At 39.0% G+C, this 23,938-nt stretch overlaps 1 protein-coding gene across 5 annotated transcripts in view; it reads right to left on the minus strand.

The window, feature by feature from the left end:
* LOC140186485 (collagen alpha-1(XIV) chain-like) overlaps positions 1-22,418 on the minus strand; it is a 183,972-nt gene extending 161,554 nt beyond the window's left edge. For 4 of the 5 annotated variants that reach the window (XM_072240859.1, XM_072240841.1, XM_072240850.1 and 1 more), the window contains exons 1-3: positions 22,285-22,418; positions 14,237-14,338; positions 3,289-3,393 (exon numbers count right to left, since the gene is read on the minus strand). In XM_072240859.1, coding sequence (XP_072096960.1) covers positions 3,289-3,393; positions 14,237-14,312 — 181 coding nt within the window. In that variant the 5' untranslated portion in view covers positions 14,313-14,338; positions 22,285-22,418. Of the gene's footprint in view, positions 1-3,288; positions 3,394-14,236; positions 14,339-22,004; positions 22,036-22,284 lie in introns of all 5 variants that reach the window. The other variant, XM_072240834.1, reaches the window with a different exon arrangement.
* Between the last annotated feature and the right edge of the window lie 1,520 nt (positions 22,419-23,938).

The raw sequence follows: 23,938 nt of genomic DNA on the forward strand, positions 1-23,938 counted from the left end.
CAACATGGATTACCCAAAGGCTACATTAGAAAGTGAAGAGCTTCTCTTGACCACTTTCTAACTGAGCTGGGATGAATGCTGTATGCAGGAAGTGAATGATTTATTATTCTGGTCAAATATGCATGTTAAAATAGATGTATAGAATAAAGGATTCAAATGACTGAAGCAACAATTGCTTTCCACACACATTTTGGCCATCTTAAAAATACAAAATAAAGGAAATTGCAATGTTTTGGATTGGTTTCCATCAGTATACTGATGTCACTTCTAGGCTAACTAATCTGTACAGACATGCACCCCTATTCTGGCAAGGTGCCAAAAGAACATTTTTAACAGTGAAGGTATTTGAACCAGATTTTTTTTCCTGGCATGAAAACAACTCCTCGCTAACACTGGGGAAACACACTTATAGCTCAGCCCCATGCTTAGAAATGAAACATTTACTTTTGCCTTTTAAAAGAGAATTCTGTATAAGCACTGTATATTCACAAAGTGTGCTCCTATATATATATATATATAAAAAAAGGAGCAAAGAGGTGACCAAGCTGCTACGAAAGTTAAAGAATGTACAGGTTTGAAACCTGGGATCAGAAGGTATGGAAATACGTAAACATATCTGAACATCCTCCTAGAAACAAGGCAGGAGAGAAGGAGGTGTAGAGGAACAGCCCTGCATACAAAAGATTTAAACTTCTTTTTACTGATGTGCAACTCCAGCATTTATGTTAGTGGAAGATGGTGCTGAGCAGGTGATGTGGGGGATACAGTTGGGGGGGAGGGGTGGGAGGTGCTAGGAGGGAGTTGCTGTAGGAGATGAGGGGGGTCAGTTTCTATTAAATTACAGCCCAGAGTAAGGTTTTTCCTTTTGTTTCTGACAGGCTATATTGACTCTAACAACAGTGGATCTTTTGGTACTTTTCTCTGTTTTGTTTTATTCAATTTCTGAGAACTGAGTGTCACTGTCAAGGCCAGCATTTAGTAGCCATTTCTAATTGCCCTTCAGACGATCATGTTCTGCCACCTTCGACAATCTTTCTGGCAAAACTACTTTCTCAGCACCATTGGGTACAACTTTCCAGAATTTACACAGAGTGCCAATGAAGGAACAATAATGGCTTTCTATAATAAGTGGTATGCAACCGGGAGAGGAAGCTCCAGGTGGTAGGGCACCATACTACTGCCTGCATCTTCACAGTGGCTTAGGATGCAGGTTTGGAAGGTGCTGGAGTAGCGAGATGGGTAACTGCAATTCAGTCTACAGATGTAACAGACTACATCCACTGTACATCCATGACAAGACCATAAGACCAAAAGACAAAGCACAATTAGGCTATTTGGCCCATTGTGTCTGCTTTACGATTCGACCATGGCCGATTTATTTTCCTTCTCAAACCCATTCTTCTTCCTTCTCCCTGTAACCCTTGATGTCCTTACTAATTAAGAACAAATTCTTTTGAATAAGAATCGATCGATTCTGGCATTGTACTGGATGACTGGAAAATTGCAAATGTTATTCCGCTATTTAAGAACGGTGGGAGGCAGCTGAAAGGAAACTATAGACCTGTTCACCTGACATCAGTGGTCAGAAAGTTGCTGGAATCGATAGTTAGGGATGAGATTATGGAGTACCTGGAGGCACATGACAAGATAGGCTAAAGCCAGCATGGTTTCCTGAAAGGTCATGCACTTTGGTGGAAGAATTAAATGGGCAGACTATTACTTAGATGGAGAGAGAATTTAAAATGCAGAGATGCGAAGGGACTTGAGAGCCCTTGTGCAGAATACCCTAAAGGTTAACTTCCAGGTTGAGTCAGTGGTGAAGAAGGTGAAAGCAATGTTCACTTTTAGAGGTATAGAATGTGAGAGCAGGGATGTGATGTTGAGGCTCTATAAGGCACTCATGAGACCACACTTGGAGTATTATGTGCAGTTTTGGCCTCCTTATTTTCAAAAGGATATACTGACATTGCAGTGAGTTCGGAGAAGATTCACGAGAACGATTCCAGGAATGAAAGGGTTACCGTATGAGGAACATCTGGCAGCTCTTGGGCTGTATTCCTTGGAGTTCAGGAGAATGAGGGGGGATCTCATAGAAACATTCCAAATGTTAAAAAGCCTGAACAAGCCTGATATGGCAAAGTTAATTCCCATGGTAGGGGAGTCTAGGACAAGAGGGCACAACTTCAGGATTGAAAGACATCCATTTGGAACAGAGATGCGGAGAAATTACTTCAGTCAGAAGGTGGTAAATCTGTGGAACTTTTTGCCATGCATGGCTGTGGAGGCCAAGTCACTTAAGGCAGAGATAGACAGATTCCTGATTAGCCAGGGCATCAATGGGTATGGGGAGAAGGGAGGGCAGTTGGGATGACTAGAAGAATTGGATCAGCCGTGATTGAATGGTGGAGCAGACTCGATGGGCCAAATAGCCTGCTTCTGCTCCTATATCTTATGGTCTTAAGAACCTATCAATGTCTACATTAAATATGCCCAAAGACTTGGTCTCCACAGCTGCCTGTGGAAATGAATTCCACAGATTCACCATTCCTCTGACTCAGGAAATTGCTCCTCATTGCTGTTCTAAAGGGATGTCCTTCTATTCTGAGGCTGTGAAATCTGGTCCTCGACTCTTCCACTACTGAAAACATCCTCTCCATATCCACTCTGTTCTAGGCATTTCAATATTCAGTTTGCTTCAATGTGACCCCCCCACCCCACCCTCTAACCTCTTCAATTGTTCCTCATATGTTAACTCTTACTTTCCAGGGGTTATTCTCATACACCACCTTTGAACTGTCCAATACCAGCACATCCCTTCTCAGATGGATGGGGGATATTAATGTTCAGAGTGATTCAAAGGGTTCAAGTCAATTAAGCTGGATGATATGAAACCTCTTGGCAGCTAATGAAGCTGTACTCATTCAGGCAAGTAGAGAGTATTCCTTCACACTCCTGACATGCCTTGTCAGGAGAGACTTTCGGATCTGAATACCCAGAGTCCAACCGACACCTGTAACCAAAGTGTTTATGTGGTTGATCAAGTTGAGTTTCTGGTCAATTGTGACTCCAAAGTGCTGGTGTTAAGTACACGATGAATGTAATACCTTTTAATGTCCATATCCATAGCTGTTTTATCAAAGACCATCCTCAGATCAGGTCAGAAGGGATATTTGTGCCGATCATTGCTCAATGTTCAGTTTCAGTGGGAGAAGTCAGGATGAAAACTCATAAGAACTATAGACCTGCAGCTCACATCCCATCAAGCATATGTAACAGAAATCTCCTTACCTGAAGATGGTTTAACTCGTATTTTGTACCCTTGTTTGTTTCCATCAACTTCTTTCCATTTCATCTGCAGTCTGTCCCCTGATAGAACAGTTAATTTCAATCTACCTGATTGAAAAACAGAAAGAGAAAATGTACCATTAGAAATGGATCCCTCAAAAACATAGATTTCCCAGGATAACCAACTTTGTCATATTGCAGCCAAGTTGTCCTAATCAATTAATGTTCCTCAAGAAAGATGTAGAGAATACTTTAGATAATGCAAGTGTGGAGCTATTACCTTCTGTTACGAACTGGTTCCCTGTCTTTGATCAACATTATTTACTTATTCCATTTATATGAATCATGAGGATAATAAAAGCATCAAATGTTAGTTGCACAATGACTCATGTCACAGCCACAAACAATGTACTTCAAGTGTTTATGCTTTACGTGCAAGGGATAAGCTGCAGGGAACTGCTAATGAATCACAATTAACTTTACAAATTCAAAGGCCCTGTAGTCCATAAAGGGTGATGAGATTATACAAAATGAATCTCTACACAAAATGTACACTGCCAGAGAAAGCCAGAGAGGTGGATATAATTACAACACTTTAAACACATTTGGACTAGTATATAGATCGGTATAGTTTAGAAAGATACGAGCCAAATTCAGGCAAAAGATGCTATCTCATGGGGCCTATTTCCATGCTGTATGACTCCATCATTGTTTGCTTAGTACCAGATTTAAAACCTTTACATAATTTAAGAATTAGGAACAGCAGGAGAAGGCTGACTCGTCCACTTCATCAAGAACGTTGGAGCAGACACAATGGTGAATCTTTAAACTCAGCTTCATTTTTTGACATTATCCAAATTTCCTTGATCCTCTTATCATCTAGAAATTTGTTATGTAACTAATGTCTCAGTAATATCTGATTATTATTGTAAATATATTGTTTGATTAAGCATTCTTTGTTGTTTAAATAATTCATTACAGGTTATACGAAAAAGTATGTGAATGGCATACATCATTACACCACTAATAGTGCACGCCTCACAAAAATTAAAAACGGAACTAGACAAGTCATCTTTTTCTTTCAATTAGTTTATTGTTTTGAAGTTACAAAACATAACAGTGTCGATGAGGAGGTTTTAAATGACTACCTACCTGTTGAAAGTATCTGCATGCTGTTGATGCACAAGGATTACACAACAGTGCTGAGAAAATTCAAGCAGTGGTGGATGCCCTATGGCCAAAGGTCATGTCACAGTTGCAGTCCTTTTTAAGATTTGTCAATTACTATAGTAGATTCCTGCCAATCCTCACTACTGTGCTCCATCCTTGACCACCACACTACATATCAGAAAGAAATGGCAACGGACAAAGCAGTGTGAAGTGACTTCCAAAAGGTAAAGGAAATGGCAGCATCAAACACTGCAAGCACACATTATGATCATCTTCCAGTGAAGCTTGCCTGTGACACCTCGCCTTATGGTATATGTACAATCATATCACATGTTAGCAGTGATGGAAGTGAATGTCCCATAGCCTTTGCATCACATTCCCTTGCCACTGCAAAGAAAAATTGTGCTCAGATTGGCAGAAAGGTCTTAAGTCTGGTTTGGAGTGTAAAACTTTTCAACCAGTATCTGTATAGGACAGAGTTTAGCCTTGTTATTGATCAGCAACCACTAGTGTCCATTTTCAATCCATAGAAAGGTGTTCTGCTAACAGCAGGAGCCCAAATGCAGAGATGGTCTCTGTTTCTAGGAGGACACAAATATAGGACTGATTTCAACAGGACAATCAATCGTGGAAATGCTGATGTATTGTCCCATTTACCCCTGGAAAAGCAAATATCTGAAAAATTTACAAAATTGGACACTCCTCTTGACGTATTCTCCCTAATGCAAATCACAAGTCTTCCTATTACAGCAGAGATGATCCAACGGGAAACCAGGAAAGACCCCACGCTGACTCATGTCAACATGGCAACCTAAAATGGCTGGAATGTGCAGTATCCCTATTTTTATGAAAACCATGATGAACTTGCCCTTGACAGAGGTCACCTTATGTGGGATGGAAGAGTGCTGTATCATCCAAACTGAGTGTTAAAGTGTTGGAGCGGTTATCTAGGCATGGTCAAAATGAAAGTGTTGGCTTGAAGCTTCATCTAGTGGCCAAGGATAGATCAGCATATTGAACAGCTTGTGATCTACTGTTCAGAGTGCCAACATATCCAGAAGAAAGGTATCCAGAGCTGTCAGAAACACTTCCTACATTCCCAGAGTCAATTCCTACAACCACCATGGAAGAGGCCCTAGAACCTGAGGCTGTTTCACAGCCACAAATCTCACCTACCAAGCAGAGTGTAATATTGATTAAGCATTCCTTGTTTTAATAATTCATTATGGATTATAATAAAAGTGTGTGAATGGCATACGTCTTTACACCACCACGTCATAAGTGCACACATCGCTTAAAGTAAAAAGAAAGTTACACACATCTCTTGGCTCACTTTTTTCCTTTCAACTAGGAGCTACAAAACATAACACTATCAATCTCTATTTTGAATGGACTCAGGAATTGAGTCTCCACAGTCCTACAGGGGAGAGAATTTCAAAGATTCACCATTTTCTGAATGAAGAAAAAATTCTTCATCTCATTCCTAGTGGCCAATCACTTATCCTGAGATTATGATCCTCAATTCTAGACTCCTCAGTCTGACTAAACATTCTCTTTACACCCATCACATCATGTCCTGTAAGAATTTTGTAAGTTTCCATGAAACCATCTCTCATTCTTTTAAACACTAGACAATATGGGCTTAGTTTACTCAATCATTCCTTACATGTAAAATTCACCATTCCAGGAACCAATCTACTTTGTTTTCAAGCAATACACACAAAATGCTGGTGGAACACAACAGGCCAGGCAGTATCTATAGGAAGAAGTACAGTCGACGTTTCAGGTCGAGACCCTTCGTCGGGACTGACGGAAAAAAGAGATAGTAAGAGATTTGAAAGTGGGAGGGGGAGGGGGAAATCCAAAATTATAGGAGAAGACAGGAGGGGAGGGATGAAGCTAAGAGCTTTTCCTTCGCTACATCGATGACTGCATTGGCGCTGCTTCCTGCACGCATGCTGAGCTCGTTGACTTCATTAACTTTGCCTCCAACTTCCACCCTGCCCTCAAATTTACCTGGTCCATTTCTGACACCTCCCTCCCCTTCCTTGATCTTTCTGTCTCTATCTCTGGAGACAGCTTATCTACCGATCTCTACTATAAGGCCACAGACTCTCACAGCTACCTGGACTATTCCTCTTCCCACCCTGTTACTTGTAAAAATGCTATCCCCTTCTCATAATTCCTCCGTCTCCGCCACATATGCTCTCAGTATGAGGCTTTTCATTCCAGGAAGAAGGAGATGTTCTTCCCTTTTTAAAGAAAGGGGCTTCTCTTCCTCCACCATCAACTCTGCCCTCAAACACATCTCTCCCATTTCACGCACATCTGCTCTCACCCCACTAGGGATAGGGTTCTTGTCCTCAACCTACCACCCCACCAGCCTCCGGGTCCAACATATAATTCTTCGTAACTTCCGCCACCTCCAACGGGATCCCACTACCAAGCACATCGTTCCCTCCCCCCACTTTCTGCTTTCCGCAGGGATCGCTCCTTACGTGACTGCCTTGTCCATTCGCCCCCCCACCCCTTCCCACAGATCTCCCTCCTGGCACTTATCCTTGTAAGCGGAACAAGTGCTACACATGCCCTTACACTTCCTCCCTCACCACCATTCAGGGCCCCAGACAGTCCTTCCAGGTGAGGCAACACCTCACCTGTGAGTCTGCTGGTGTGATATACTGTGTCTGGTGCTCCCAGTGTGGCCTTCTATGTATTGGTGAGACCCAACGCACACTGGGAGATCGCTTCGCTGAACACCTATGTTCTGTCCGCCAGAGGAAGCAAGATCTCCCAGTGGCCACACATTTTAATTCCACGTCCCATTCCCATTCCGATATGTCAATCCATGGCCTCCTCTACTGTCGAGATGAAGCCACACTCAGGTTGGAGGAACAACACCTTATATTCCGTCTGGGTAGCCTCCAACCTGATGGCATGAACATTGATTTCTCTAACTTCCGTTAATGCCCCTCCTCCCCTTTTTACCCCATCCCTATTTTTCTCCTTCTCTCTTTCCCTCTTACAATAACTCCTTGCCTGTCCTCCATCTTCCTCTGGTGCTCCCCTCCCCCTTTCTTTCTTCCAAGGCCTTCCGTCCTATGATATTCCCCCTTCTCCAGCCTTGTATCCCTTTTGCCAATCAACTTCCCAGCTCTCAGCTTCATCCCTCCTTCTCCTGTCTTCTCCTATCATTTCGGGTCTTCCCCTCCCCCTCCCACTTTCAAATCTCTTACTATCTCTTTCCTCCGTTAGACCTGATGAAGGATCTCGACCCGAAATGTTGACTGTACTTCTTCCTATAGATGCTGCCTGGCCTGCTGCGCTCCACCAGCATTTTGTGTGTGTTGCTTGAATTTCCAGCATCTGCAGATTTTCTCATGTTTGCTACTTTGTTTTCACTCTCTTCCCTTTGTGCCAAGTAAGTTCTCTTTTTGGGTAAAAAGATCAAAACTGGACATAATATTCCAAATGCATCTTAACAAGCCCTGTATTATTATTGAGCAATATCTTTACTACAGGAGGATTTGATTATATAATTAAATGCCAGCATACCATTTACCTTAATAACTGCTTACTGAGTGTGTGTGTTAGCTTTCAATGACTTACAATCAAGGATACCTAGATCACTTTATTCAAAGGGATCTCTTGTCTCTCACCAGTTGAAAGGGACTAGTTTTTTTATTTTGTGCACCAAAGTGAATAACCCTACATCTTAAAAACGCAAACAACAGGAATTCTGCAGATGCTGGAAATTCAAGCAACACACATCAAAGTTGCTGGTAAACGCAGCAGGCCAGGCAGCATCTCTAGGAAGAGGTACAGTCGACGTTTCAGGTCGAGACCCTACATTTTTCCACATTACATTCCATCTGCCATATAAATCAATTAAACATTATTTATCCTTATTAAATCTATGCAGTCGCTAGTCAATTCTATTCTTCTGCTATTACATCCTTCATTGTATATTTGCCCATAGATGACTCTAAGAAAACAGGTCAGCAATTCCCTTTCTTCTCCATACCCCCTACCAGAGGTAGGTAAGGTCACACTTGCAGGACTGATGGAATGTTGGAGAATAATAACCAATTCAGCCACTACCTCTACATCCACCTCTTTCAAAATATTAGCATCCCTAATTTCCTTTAGATCTTCATTCTTGTCAAGTCTTGGTCTGCTTGTATTCCTGAAAGGATTTTTTTATATTTTGTCCATGAAGATAGGTATAAAATATGTGTTTGATTTCTCTGCTGTTTCCTTTTTCCCATTATAACCTCTCTCATCTTTATCTGTAAGTGACCCACGTTTTGCTTCTTTCCCGTTTATTCTCATATTCTTAATGAATTCCTTAATTCTCCTTTGATGAATTTTAAAATGCTCCTAATCTGCAGGCCTGCACTTTTGGCAACAGAGTAAGTTTTTTCCTTCAACTTAATACTTATTATAATTTCTCTGGTTGGCCTGAGAAAAGCCACTTTTCCTGTTGGGTATTTTTCAAAATCAAAACTTTAACTGCTGGCCAATGTCATAAGCTTTAGTGCAGTTTTCCTAATAACTACAGCCAAATCACAGCACAGATCCTTGCAGTTTATGTTTGGACCTCTAACCTCTGACCAAAGTACTTCACTTTCAAATTTAGTGTAAATTTTGTCATATAATAGTCACTCTTTCCAAAGGGTCAGATTAATTAATCATGAACTAACCTTTTTTCATTTTCGCATCTCACATAGAGAAACAGGCCATCTACCTTACTACCACTGTTTGGACTAGTCCAGAATATACCCGCAGTGTATGTAGGTTAAAGAGTTTTAAAATATAATATAGTTATTACTTTGTGAACATTTCTTTCAATGTTTTGGTTCAGCAAACAGGAAAAAGAAATCTCTGATAATTACAATGAAATCAAACAATTTGGAATCCCATAATTGAAGAATGTATTATGACAGATTCCCCTAGGTGTCTCAAAGCAGTACAAAATATCAATAATAACCCCCTCTAGATTTCAACAATTAAACTGACATGAAATATGCAACACTCCAAAATATATAAACGTAGATAAACTGAATAAATATGGTATATTTTGCCCTGCCGCAGGAAAGAAGAACAAATCTCATTTTATTGCACTTAATCATGCTGTAAGAACTTTCCAAAAACAAGAAAATAAAAAGTAAATTTGCAGATGCTGGAAATCTAAGCAACACATACAAAATACTGGAGGAACTCTGCAGGCCAGGCAGTATTGTGGAAAAGGGTATAGTCAACATTGACTATACTCTTTTCTATAAATGTTGCCTGGCCTGCTGAGTTCCTCCAGTACTTTGTGTGTGTTGCCTATCTTTTTACATAACCCTTTTTATTCATTTCAGCTGTAAATCTATTTAATTTCTTTACGTCCCTGGTTTCAACTATTTTTATAATAGCCATATTATGCCTGTGGCTACAGAAGTTAAAATCTATGGAAAATGCTTATAGATTTAACAATTTGATAATGTCACACCCAAGCTGTTTTTGATATTATCTATAAACATATGTTAATCTCCATGGATTAGTAATTAGATTAATGCAAATGATTAATAAAATAACCAATTATGTACATATTGTATCATATTCTACATTGTGATTCATTTCTTGCAGGGATTTACAGGAAAATAAAGAAATACAAAAGAATTTGTGATTAAGAAAACGATGCATAAACCTGACAAACAATCAATGTGGAAAAGATGACACATTGTGCAAGTTAATTAAGTAGATAGATAAACAATCAATCAAATGAATGAATGATGCGGAGAGCTTCAGTTGTAGCGTTCTTGAAAGTGAATCTGTAGGTTGTGGAATCTGATCAGAGTCGAGGTGTGTGAAGTTATCCATGTCGGTTCATGTGCCTGATGGTTGCAAGCTAATAACTGTTTCTGAATTAGTGGTATGGGATCTAAGGCGTCTGTATCTCTTGCCTGATTTTAGTAGCAAGAAGAGAGCATGGCCTGGTTGATGGGGGTCCTTGATGAGGGAAATTGTGAGAGATAAAAACCTTCAACTCTATCTTAAAATAACTTAGATAAAAGCAAATGAGGTCACTTCACCTACAAAGTAATGGGTGGCTAAGGAAGAAACAAGCTTTGCACAATATTTTTGCTGGTATAGGTAGAAAAAAAATTATCTTGATCCATGCCACCAATAATGATTTCAGTGATTCTGTCATTTTACTTCTGAAAGAACATCTCAAACATTACCCTAAATCCCATTTCATACTGACAGACCTGCAAGTTCCAACATTTTCAGTAACACATTATTTTCAATTTCATTGATGCTTCATTATCAAATGAATAAGCTAAAACTCCTCAGTATAATATGGTACTGTTAATAACAATATCATCTTTACAGAGGCACGCTACAATGGACATCTTAAATCTATACTAACTGTACCAGCTGCATGCTGGAAATGGTCTTCCTGTGACAATTACATTTAGGATCAATGATGAAGGCTTTCGTCCTTATGAACCCAATTAGTATTGCCCAGTATAATCTTTTTGTTACTGAAACAGTGCATTCACTCTATCCAGCCACAGAGTGAAAAGAAACAATAGCTATTTACTAGAAACAATATCAATTCCTTAGAAACGATAATACTGTAAGTTCAATAAAACCAATTAGGGTGTATCGAGTGAAACTGACTGAGAAGGCTTTCCTATTACTTACTTAAGATATATTAAGACACTTTACTAGATTTATTTCTCATAGCAATGCTATACAGTTATGAAAGGGTAATTAGTTATGAGATCGTAAGGAGAAAAAGGCTTTACACTGGGTCAGTTGATCTTAAAAGTGCTTTGTTGCTGTATTCCTTGTTGCACTGAATACTGAATTGAGTGAATAATTAGCCACTGCCGGTTGCTTTATCTACAGCTATAACTCACATTTTGTACTTGCAAAAAAAATGCTACTCATTTTCTTTATTTCCTGCACAACAGCCATTAAACATTTAAATGGCAGATGGAAAGTGAAGACCACAAAGAAGAGTTCATATTGCACATATAAATACACATTTGTTCTGTTCTTGAATACTGAAATTGTCATTTGATTAAATGGCACAGACAGCACACAAGAATATTACATATGAGTTATGAACAACTGATGCTATTCAGTGCTAACTTACTACAATTGTTAGTACGATATCATTAGCCAAGTGCTTTGACAGTCATCTTAATAATTCAAGTGATAAGATACTAACATTTGTTGTAGGCGATAGTCACATCTGTCTGTAACAGAATATGTACACAGAGGTTTACACCATTTGGTTCTGACAAATTAAGTAAAGGACAAAGCTCAAAATTTCACTTGCTGGGTTTATTTTAGTAAAATCTGATAGCTTGTCTAATAAACAAAAATTGGTGAAGAACTGATAGCCAAAAAAGAATACATTCAGAATAGCAAATACCTAATTGATATTCTACTAGATTTCTCCTGGAACTCTTCACTGTGACCCAAAAATCATACCAGAAAGAGGTGCTGTAAGGTACTATTCTTGTTCTAAGGTAAAGCTGTGTGTAAAATAGGGCCACCTCGGAGCCATTTTGGAGTAATTTATAGTCAAGCATTTGGACCATTGATTCCCATCTTTTAGGTGCAAGTTCATTTCCACTTCTAAGAGTGTGCATTGTTTCCCAGACTAGGGATGGGGTTGTGTCAGAATCTATTCTCACAGAGGGTGGTAAAGCTCTCAGGTGGGGGAGGTATGGAGTCTGGATTACTGAGGGTTTTTAAAGCAGTAAATAATCTTTTGAAAGAGTAGGGAATTGAATGCTATGGAGAGCTGGCACAAAAGAGGAAATAGGGCCTGAGCAGGCTTCAGTAACTCTAATCAGATTCCTCTTCTTTTATACTTCTTACCTTTCTATATTTATGCTTTATTTAATTACGAACTTAAAGTTGGACGATATAGTTTTAAAAATTTGTTAATATACTGTAGATTTATTATGGCACAAAGCTATTGCTAAATGGGCAGTGGGAGAGTTCATTAAAAGCTCTCATTAAAAGTGACCTTCCCTTCTAGAAATAGTTATGTTCGTAGTTTAAAAAGTTATGACAGATAAGGGTTCAAACATTATGAACAATGTGTACTACTCTACATTTCTATAGCGTACTTTTCTGTGAATTTGCTCACAGGCAATGAAACGATGCACTACTTTGCAATCTCATGCCAACTATATATAAAACCAATAAAGGTGATCTAACAAATAAAAGTTCTTTTTCAGTATTTGACCTCATGTGTTTAATGGTGCATAAAGTTCAGTTTTGTCTCATTTGAAACCTTGAAAATATATGATAATTCTTGTGACAAATCTCAGCTCGACTGGCACTGATGCAAAGGATATTTTTGTAAAAATTAAAATATTTTAAATATTTAACTAAAATGTATCTATTACATTGCTGCAATAAGAAAAATGTACCATGAAACTAGAAAGATATTAACTCTTTCTCTACAGAATATGCCTGTATAACTGAATAACTCAATACATCTGCTACTTCTTATCTTGATACAAAATATGCTTACACCACTTTTACTATTTTATGCTATTGACCATTTGAATATTTGACCCAGTGATGGTATAGTCACCATAAAAATTACTCATTATAAGGGAAGGTCCCTGGGGAAAAAATGGCATACAGATGCATACAAGCTTGGATATGGGGATACAGACTTCAAGAGCTATATTAATTTAACAATGCCCCAGAATAATTAAAAGTCTGTGGAATTAGCTGATCACCAGTAGCACATGTAGGAAATTAACAGACAGCAGAGAATAGTGATAATAGGTGCTGAGGTTTTTGCTCTTAATATGTATTAAAGATTTGGATATGGATGTGTAGAGTAAATTTTTTAAATTTTGCAGATGATGCAGAACTAAGAGTGTACAAACCCACTTTAAAGAGAATCGTCGTACACTGCTAGAAGACATCAATAATGTGGTTTAATGCATAAACAGTTTGTTCTTCCTGATGCAACAGAATAAAAAAACGATGGAGCTCAGAGGGTATGGGCCAAACACAGGAAATTGAGATTAGCTGGGTGGGTGCTGTGGTTGCACAGACTGGTTGGGCAGGGGGCTCTGAATCTGTGGAGGATCTGACTCTGTAAGCTGTCCGCGAAGTCAGATAGTGTAAATAGAGGGAAACTATTCCTATGGGGAGATGGTTCAAAAACATATAGCTAAAAATTTTGGAAAAATACGATCCAATGAGAATGTGGGGCAAAGCTCTGAAGTTATAGTTAACTAGAGTTTACTCTGTGTTGACACAGAAACAAAATTATCCAATGCCTGTAAAAGGCACTTGGATGGTTGATCGAGACAGAATGACTTGTAGGACTACAGGGTGAAAATTGAGAGAATGGTATTGAAGGAATTGGCTTGCTAATAGTTGATACGGATTGGAAGGACCAAATAGACACCATCTATGCTGTAACTATTCCTTGACACAAGGCTTACTTAAATAAATAAGAGGGTATCCATTACACAAGTGGCCGGAAATAGTCTGGCAGGTATGCCTTAGTGTTAGACTCACAGCTAGATAGCTAAGGGGTGGATAGCCCATGGCCCAGAGTTATAAACAAGGAGTGTAATAAATAGTTTAGTTAGAAATTACTGCACAGAGTTTTAAAGTTCCTGGGTGGTCAGAAGTCTGGTGAAAAAAATTAAGACACACACTTTTAGGAAATCACAATTAAAATTGAGCTTGTGAATTCTAACTATAATTTTTCTTCAAATACATCTAAGATAAATACCTTGTCCCTCCGCTTGACTGATTAGATGAAGCACTACTATTGTAAAGGCGAGAATGTAGTGTTTTCGTGCAGTCATGGCAAAATCAGGAACGAGCACCAATCCTGTAAATAAAGGAACAAACACTGAATTAATTTAATTGACCATGAATTTATTCAAATAAACATTATGAAATGCAAAAGGGATTCACATACAAGTTGAGTTTTCATGTACTTCATTTGGGGTTGTACAAGATTCTTCAAAAGTGAACTTTGAAAGATCTGGCCAAATTCATAATAACATTAGGCTTGTAAGTTACCGTATCTGACAAAAAAAAATCTATGACTGAAGTGTTAACTCTGTTTTCCTTTCCACAGATGTCGTTTAACCAGCATTTTCTGCTTTAATAACATTTTACACATGTGTACACTGTATATACATATAAAGTGCTATACAATAACACTTTCACCAACCCTAAAGTGCATTTTCCAAATAAAATACTTTTCAGGCATAGTCATTGCCAAAGATTGGCAGGCAAGTTATGTACTCCAAGATTCCAGAAAAAAATAATGCAGCAATGATCAGTTTTGTTTCAGTTTGTTGCTTTGAGTGATACTGGAGATACACTCGTTCTTCTCCTTCCAAAAGAAAACCCATGAGATCGTATATTTGAATCTAGGATAACATACAAGCTTCAGTTAAAAAGATCATTCAAGCAATGTATCATCCTTTTAGTAACTAAATTCATAGTCCACATTTTCATGTTTACGTGGACTTCAAAATCGCAGCCTATGGTTTTGTGCACAATTTCCAACACATGGGCAAGTTCTACCAGGTCAGCAACAAAATCAGTTAAAATAGTTCTGTTTTGCTACTCCAAACAACTAGATTCTATCTATAGAGTATGTTAGACAGCAAAATTCCTCCCAACAAACCTGATACCTAAACATCACCTTCAATTCTTTGGGAATTCATGCTTTCCCTTCCCAGGAATTACACTTCTACTTGACACAACACTCAGTTCAGATGGATGCCTAGGTATAATGTTATTTTGTATATAGTAACAAGTGATCGATGAAAGAACACTCACACAAACTGATGGGAGATAATTTAATCTGAAATCAGTAATTAATTTTCAAACTAATCCATCTGATTTTCATTCTTATCTTCACTTTTGATTTCTCAAAAGGATTGCAAGATCAATGCAATTAAACAATGATAAAATGAACTCTGAATCTGAGCTAATCTCATTGCAACACTGAAGCAAAGTAGTACAGACATCATTAATTGATGCTAAGAGCCCAAGGAAGAAAATTCTAAGATATTGTGAACTTTCAATTATCCAAGATAATTGAAACTCTTTTGTCAATATGTATAATATCTTGTGTTCAACTATCTCTGAATCATACTGTGCTGATTCATTCCTGGTCCTCCCCTACAGTCTATCTTTTTCTATCTGTTCTAAACTTCCTTTGAACCCACATCAACTGTTACAAGTATTTCTTCAAGGACAATTCCCTTTTGCTCAGATCCAACCTCCAAGTGGAAAATGCCCTGGGATGCTTCAGTACATTAAAGCTTTTGGTGAAATGGGGCAAATATGCCTATTGATAAGATTATTGATAAAATTAAAAGATTGCAAACCAAATAAGAGACATAAAAAGAATTTAGCTATGTAATATTTTGTACTTTATATATCAACGGCCACATTAAGGATATGCTTTCCATTGTAATCATGTGGCAAACACTAAGTAACATGTTAACATTCACACCATTAATAATTTATTTCTCATTATCCAATAAACCCCAAAACATGCAAACCTTTAAATTACAAGCAGGAAACAAAACATGCCCCCCTTTATACTTCCTTTCATTTCTCAGTTTATATCTATAATGCAACTTATTAATAAGCATCAAAAATGGTTTCTCTCCCATCTCCTTCAAGATGTTAGGCTGAAGAGATCTCTCCAGTACACTCGTTCCGATTACTCTTTCACAATAGTCAATAAACATCTTATTCTCTCTAATATAATCATGAGCTTTGATGCTCTAGATACTCAATCAAGCTTTCAAGTACTGGTCTTATACTAATACTCATTTAAGTTTCTGTTATTGATTCATGAATACTTATATATTGTATGGTTTTCTTTTAATCTGCAGAAAATGGATTATATTACTGTTTTAACTGAAATCAGTTTTTCAGTGATTGAGGAGTTCAACTCAGGGGACATGGGTGTGAGATCCAGTGTAATTGATTTGCAGTATAGTTTTAGTTATGCAGGACCCTTAGCAACAGATTAAAACATTTTCCAAGCCCTGGAAATTTCTTCACACAATTCCAAATCAAAATAGTGCCATGCGGTTAAAAATCAGCTTAAACTAAAAACATGTGCAGCACATTTCTCTTAAACGTTCCCCTCTCCCCTTCCTCTTAATATTTTTTACTCTAGCCAAAAGATTCGGATAAGGGACCAAATAGTTTGAGGCTGAAGCCAGCAAGAACCTTCATCGGGATTGTTCTGAATCAGTGGGATTCTAACTGTGGAGGGCTATTAGAAATGTATTAAAAGACCGATACGTTTTTTGCTATCCAGGAGTTTGGGGAACAGTGGCAGAGAAGTGCTGAGGAAGCGGGGTCAGCCACAATTGTTTTAAACGGGGAGCAGGGCTCTGGGCTGAGTGGTTTATTCCTGCTTCTGCTTATTATATTCTCATAATTATTGAGTCACACAATCCAGAAGCAGGCCCTTCATCCCACCATGTCTATGCTGGGCATCAGCAATCTATCCATACTAATCTCATCTAAATGTTCATAAATTTGCATTTATTATGTCTATTTAGGGACAGTGGTCCCTTGCACCCATGTGGTATCCAATGTAAGAGCAGATTTGATTCATACCACAACATAAACAAATGCACTGGTATTATCAGTGACAGATTTATTTTTTCCATTAAAATTCATTGTAAAAAATCAGTACCAAAACAAGTGTTGTAGTCAAGCAATACTATTAACCATGTAAAGGAATTTTTAAAACCTAGGTACCTGATTGTGCTAAGTTTTGCGTACTCGTAGAGAGATCTGACTGTTGACAAGAATCTAAAGAGTTCACATTTACAGTAAAATCTCACAAGCTAATGTTTACGTGATATTACAGTATATAGTCACATTTCAGATAGAATTGAATATACTGTATCGATTGGAGTGTGGTTACAAAGATATTAACAATGAAATCAGTTTGGATGGATTGAAGCAAATTGAAAACGTTATGAAAAGATCCCAACTTTCTCCAAACTGATTGTTTTAATTTAAATTAGCCCTCCCCTATATTGATTGATGCCCTGTGTTGGAGTTAACCGTTGTTTTATCTTCTCTTGAAAATAAAAGGAAAACTATGGCTCTCATCCTGCATCTATACAATCAACATGTATTCTTACTTCGCGTAGATAGCACTGCCTTATTACTGTGTGGTACTGATGAGGAAAGCTGATTCGTACTCAGACACCATGATGATTATCCATAGTCCTAGGCTGAACCAGGGTTGAATAATCAAAGTTACCCATCAGAAAGTATAAGTATTGCAAGTGGAGAAAGAATAACTACAATCTTCTCTAAGTCTCCCACAGTTATTTGTCAGCTGTCACTAACAGAACCATAACCCTAGGGCATTGTCACTGGTTGAAGATTGTTTTAAAATGAACTGATTTTGGAGAAAGGTGATTTACCAATAACCTTGACAGGTTAACATGCATAAATAGCACGGATCATGACATCACCTGTTTGTAGTGCAGCCACGAAAACTTTTTGTTCTTTTATTATATGAACACTTCCCTAAAGCCATCATTCATGTTGATTGTTTTATAGCAGGCAAGGGAATGTTCAACAGTCCTGTTCCTCACACTCACAACCTCTCCAGGCACTTGTGCAGACATTATATCTCAGCTTTTGCAATGCAAATGGGTATTTGATTTATGATAGTCACGGAAGTATATCTGCAAGGTGGGCAGCATAGTTACTTTAAGAAAATGACCAACTTTAAAAGCATTCTACATAGATGCTCAGATATAAACTGGCAAGCTAAAGTTACTGATTGTTCCAGCAAGTGCCTCTTAATTCAAAATATATGAGGGGTGATTGATAAGTTCATGGCCTAAGGTAGGAATCAATTTTAGAAAACCTAGCACATTTATTTTTCAACATAGTCTCCTCTTATATTTACACACTTAGTCCAGTGGTCGTGGAGCATACGGAAATTGGACCTCCAGAAAGTGTCCACAGCATGGGTGATTGATAAGTTTGTGGCCTAAGGTAGAAGGAGATGAGTTATACAGCTCTCATTTCATGCACATGCAGTTCAACTCTTTGAGTGATTATGCAGAAAGTTTGAAGTTAATAACTCATCAGGGATGATTGATAAGTTCGTGGCCTAAGGTAGAAGGAGATGAGATATTAAATGCATGTGCATGTAACGAGAGTTGTATAACTCATCTCCTTCTACCTTAGGCCACAAACCTGCTGTGGACATTTTCTGGAGGTCCAAGATCCGTATGCTCCACGACCGCTGAACTAAGTGCGTAAATGTAGGAGGGGACTATGTTGAAAAATAAATGTACTAGGTTTTCTAAAACTGACTCCTTCTACCTTAGGCCACAAACTTATCAATCACCCCTCGTATGTATAAAAAAGTGCCAAAGTCAAACTTACATAATAAAGAAGTTGACAAATATCTGAATGCAAAATAATATGGATTTAAATCATCATGATGGAATATCTCAGTACAGAAGATAATCATTAGCTCATAACTTGCTCAGTGGTATTTTTCTCTAGTGTGGAGTGCAAATAATGGGTGTCTTCCTGTCAAAGCAACACACACTGAATGCTGGAGGAACTCAGCAGGGCAGATGCTCGGGGAAATGGTCTCACTGGAATACAGGGGGTCACACAAGGAGCACTAGCTGACACACAGCTCTGAAGCTGTACAAACTGAGGTCTGCCATTCAGGTAGTCCGTTATCCAGGATACAATGGAAGTGCCAATCTGCATTGAATGAAGCTTTTCCCCCTGCAGTGAAGGCTGTACGCTATTGAAGGCACTTGAGAAATCAAAACAACGTGATCCTCACAGTGCTGCCCTGCTTATCTAAATTGGAGTAGGCTTTGTTCAGCAGGTAGATGACAGCATCATTGATTCCAGCGTGCTCCTGGTATGCAAACTGCAAGGCTGATCTGGCCAGGGATCAGAGGTGAGCCAGGACCAACCTCTCTAGGGTCTTCATGATGTGTGAGGTCAGGACCACTGGAAGGCAGTCATTCAAGACTTTCTTGGGTACTGGGACCACACATTATGCTTTCCACACTGTCGGGACACTTTCCAGGCCGAGACGGAGATTGAAAATGTGGTGGAGAAATGTGCTCAGCATACTCCATCAGGACCTTGCAGTTCACACCATCCAGTCTCAGTCTTTTGCCATGTCTGAGTTTCTCCAGAACTCTTCTTACCTGCTCAGTAGTGAAGGTGAGTCCATAATGACTGGAGAGTTGGTGGATGTTGGGTGCTGGGGAGGTGAAGATTGGGACGATAGCAATTGGTAGTGGAGGCATGGGACAAGAAGGGGATATAGACAGTGGTAGCCTGTGTTGTTCATCCACATGTTGAAATGGGGCGGGGGGAGGAGGGAGGAGGAGAGGTATTGGTGCTGAGGTAGCATTGGGTGCCTTGGCACCTGGACTGGTGTGCTAAGAAAGGTGTGAACAGGCAATTGTCAAACCCATTGAAGAACTGGTTTAACTCATTAGCCCATTCACAACTGCATTCTGAGGCTTTACAGCTAGGCTGATTGAAGCCAGTGATGTTCTTCATGTCTTTCCACACCTCCCGTCTACTACTCTGCCCAAGCTTGTTCTCCAGTTCTCTCCTGTATTCCGCTTTAGTCACATTGATCTTCTCCTTTAGCTCCCTCTGCACGTTTCAATTCCCCCCTATCTCTTGTGGTTGAGAATACTGGTGACCCATAGTTTGTTGTTAGGGAAGCAGCGAACAGTCCTTGATGGTATTACAATGTTCCATCAAAGTAAGAGGTTAACATGAGTATTGAAGAAGTGACTCAAGTACGTAATCAAAACCTCAAAAAATAATCTGACAGATTAATAGAAATCCTTGACTAGGACCAATCAAAAAGGGAAGCTGGCTTGCCAGAGGACACTCTAAGCCCCCAAATCCCCAAGGGAGCATGCAGAAGTCTAAAGAAAATAACGAAAGGCGTGCACCAACTCTCCCCATTTTCCTGCTCCATCCAAGCTCCTTTGGTGCTTTCTGTGGCAAATTATGAGGATCAAACAGTGGCTTCCTCAGCAAATTCAGATGCCACAGAATTGGAGTGTAAGTAAAGTGTCATGTAATTTGGGAATATTTTATGGTTCCATTCCAACATGAAGTATCCTTGTATCTACTGCAACTTCAACAATTAGAGCTATATTGCCATCAGTGATCATGAAATTTGCCCTCTGTCAATGCAGTAACAAGTCAAACTAAAACTGGACCTTCTTCCAGAGAGGGTCACATCTGGATGTATAGCTATTCCTGCATTGCCTAAAAGCAGTTACAAAAAAATCTCAGTGATAGCAAAGTTATAGTTAGAAAAGGCGTCTTTTTTTCCATTAAGCAAAATGATCTGTATGCTGGAAAAGCTCAATGGATGAAGCAGTATCTGTGGAAAGAAAAGAAATGACTACGTTCTGGGTTTTGACCCAAAATGGCATCAATTCCTTTCTTCTCACAGGTGCTGCTCAACCCATTGAGATCCACAAGCCAATTATTTGTGCTCCAGCTTTCAGCATCTGCTGCATCTTGTCAGATGGGTTCCTTAATCGATTTGCAATAAGTCTAAATTTTCACCAGTCCATAATCTCTATATAATAAAGAAAGCACAGTAGCATAGTAGTAAGCTCAACACTTTACAGTACAGGAGACCTAGGTTCAATTCCTGGCACCGCCTGTAAGGAGCTTGTACGTTCTCCCCATGAACACATGGGTTTCCTCTGGGTACACCGGTTTCCTCCCACAGTCCAAAGATGTACCAGTTGGTAGGTTAATTGGCCACTGTAAATTGTTCTGTGATTAGGCTAAGATTAAATTGGGGATCTACTGGATGGAAGGGCTGGAAGGGCTGGAAGGGCCTATTCCAATCTGTATTTCAATAAACTTTATACTTTATTGTCGCCTAACAATTGATACTAGAACATACAATCATCACAGCGATATTTGATTCTGCGCTTCCCACTCCCTAGATTACAAACATTAAGTATTAAAAATATTAAAAATAGTAAAAATTAAAAATTTACATTAAAAATCATAAATAGAAAATAGAAAAATGGAAAACAACTGAATAAATAAAGGTTACCATTTCTCTATTAATGTAGTTTGTCTCTTAGTTAAGCAAAATAAATCAGATTTAGTGATGCCTAGGAATTTATTAGTTCTAACTACATAACAGTACTGAGAAGCACTCACACAGCTGTGATGCAGAAAAGATTGGAACAGACTTATTAAACTACTCTTAATTGTGATTGAGATACAGGGGGCTGCGTAAAGCACCGGTCCATACTTGGTCAAGGTAAAATGTTTACTATTAATGAGAATAAATTTAAAGCCACACATATGAAACTTCCAAAGATTTGTTTTAAGGCGTTTGAGATCAAACCTTTGAGGCTGAACAGCGAAACAGGTATGATATGAAGTTCAGTTCCAACACTCAAATATTGAAATATTGGGAATAAACCACTCCTGCACTTTACCTGTGCTTATCTGTGTCTGAACGAAACTTGGCTGAAAGAAACAAAGAAACCCAAGATTTAATCACGGTAAATATTTTTGTTTTTAGATCACACATCTTCAAAACTGTCATTTAAAATATTCTTTGAATCTTTTGGCGTTGATAAAGTATGGACCGGTGCTATACACAACCCCCTGTATAGGACAAATATTAAATTTATACTTTTCACGGGGGAAGAATATACTGAGCAGAGGGAGGCTCGACCTGCGGCATCACACTTCTGATGCTGCAGAAACAAATACCTGGTTTTCCCTTCACAACGGGAGTTCTGCCAGATCACATCCGCCCTTCGCCGCTCCTTTATCGATGGTGTAGCCCACACACACTGAAGAGTAGTTTATATCCACAATGTTCAGTCAGATTATAAATTATAACTGCGAATTTCAGGGGTGTGTCATGTAAAGATACAAAGCGTGGATCAGCCCCTTGGTGACGTACCTACTCCATATTAACTCTTACACAACTCTCAAGGAAAAGTGTCCCGACGAAGTTTGTTTCCAATCAATTGCAAATCCGAAATAAAACTGAGAAAACCGCTAAAGTCAAACAATGTGTTGAAGTTAAGAACTTATATATAGAATGCCAGAAGCTCTATCCACATTAGAATGTCAAAACATTCCAATAATACAAATTGAATAATTCCATCATGTATTTAAATATTTACGATGTTTACACTTTTCAGAAGAATAAGTTTCGACAGATATGTCAGTCCCCAGGTAAGTAGGCAAACCGGATGGAATGTTTATAAACTCAAATATCTGGAATATTTGTAAAAACGAGCATCCTTCTCCGAGTCTACAGTGACCCGTGGAGCTAACACACCAATTAAAATTAATTTTAAGAGGTTAGCCTGATGTTAATGTCTTCAAATACTTCAGTTAGTATTTCGTTCGTTGGTTGGTTATGTGCCATGACGTATGACGTGGGGGACAATGGTCTTTCCATAACCATGATTGTTCTTGGCAATTTTTTCCACAGAAGTGGTTTGAAATTGCCTTCTCCTGGCTGGTGTCTTTACAAGACGGCTGATCCCAGCCACTATCAATACTCTTTCCCCTTGCACGGGGGGCGGGGGGCGGGGGGCGTTTAGCTGGCTACACCTTGCCCAAGGGTGACCTGCAGGCTGGCGGAGGGAAGGAGCACCTCCTTACACCTCCTTTGGTAGAGACGTATCTCGACCCCGACACCGCGTGTTTCATAAACATTTAGAGGACTTGCTGACCGGACAGTTGGGTAGTACTTAAATTTAAGCATGGATAAAGCTGGTCATCCACATTAGTAGGAAAAAGTGGAAATATCATTAACACTATTGAAATTTTAAAAAATGGAATAAAAGAGCAACTGGAAGCACATCTGTAGTCATTAGAAGCGGTATTGCAGGTTAATTATGGGAACGTCGACAATTTCTCTCTCAGCAAATATGCTGCTGGACCCATTGACTTCCACCAGTGTGCATTTTTTTTTCTGTTGCTCCAGATTCCAGCATCTGCGATCACTTGTGTATCTAATTATTTATTTCTAGGGTTACTGGAAGATCATGGTGAAGCTATGTTAAATTTATAAAACCTACAGCACAATACAGGCTCTTTGGCCCACAAAGCTGTGCCGAACATGTCCTTACCTTAGAAATTTCCTAGGGTTAACCAGAGCCCTCTAAGCTCCGTATACCTGTCCCCTCATAAAAGACCCTATCATTTCCGCCTCCACCACTGTCGCTGGCAGTCCATTCTACGCACTCACCACTCTCTACGTAAAAAAACTTACCCCTGACATCTCCTCTGTACCTACTTCCAAGCACCTTAAAACTGTACCCTCTCGTGATAGCCATTTCAGCCCTGGGAAAAAGCCTCTGACTATCCACACGATCTATGCCTCTCATCATCTTGTACACCTCTA

The sequence above is a fragment of the Mobula birostris genome, chromosome 2, assembly GCF_030028105.1.
Source record: "Mobula birostris isolate sMobBir1 chromosome 2, sMobBir1.hap1, whole genome shotgun sequence".
NCBI lineage: Eukaryota > Metazoa > Chordata > Chondrichthyes > Myliobatiformes > Myliobatidae > Mobula > Mobula birostris.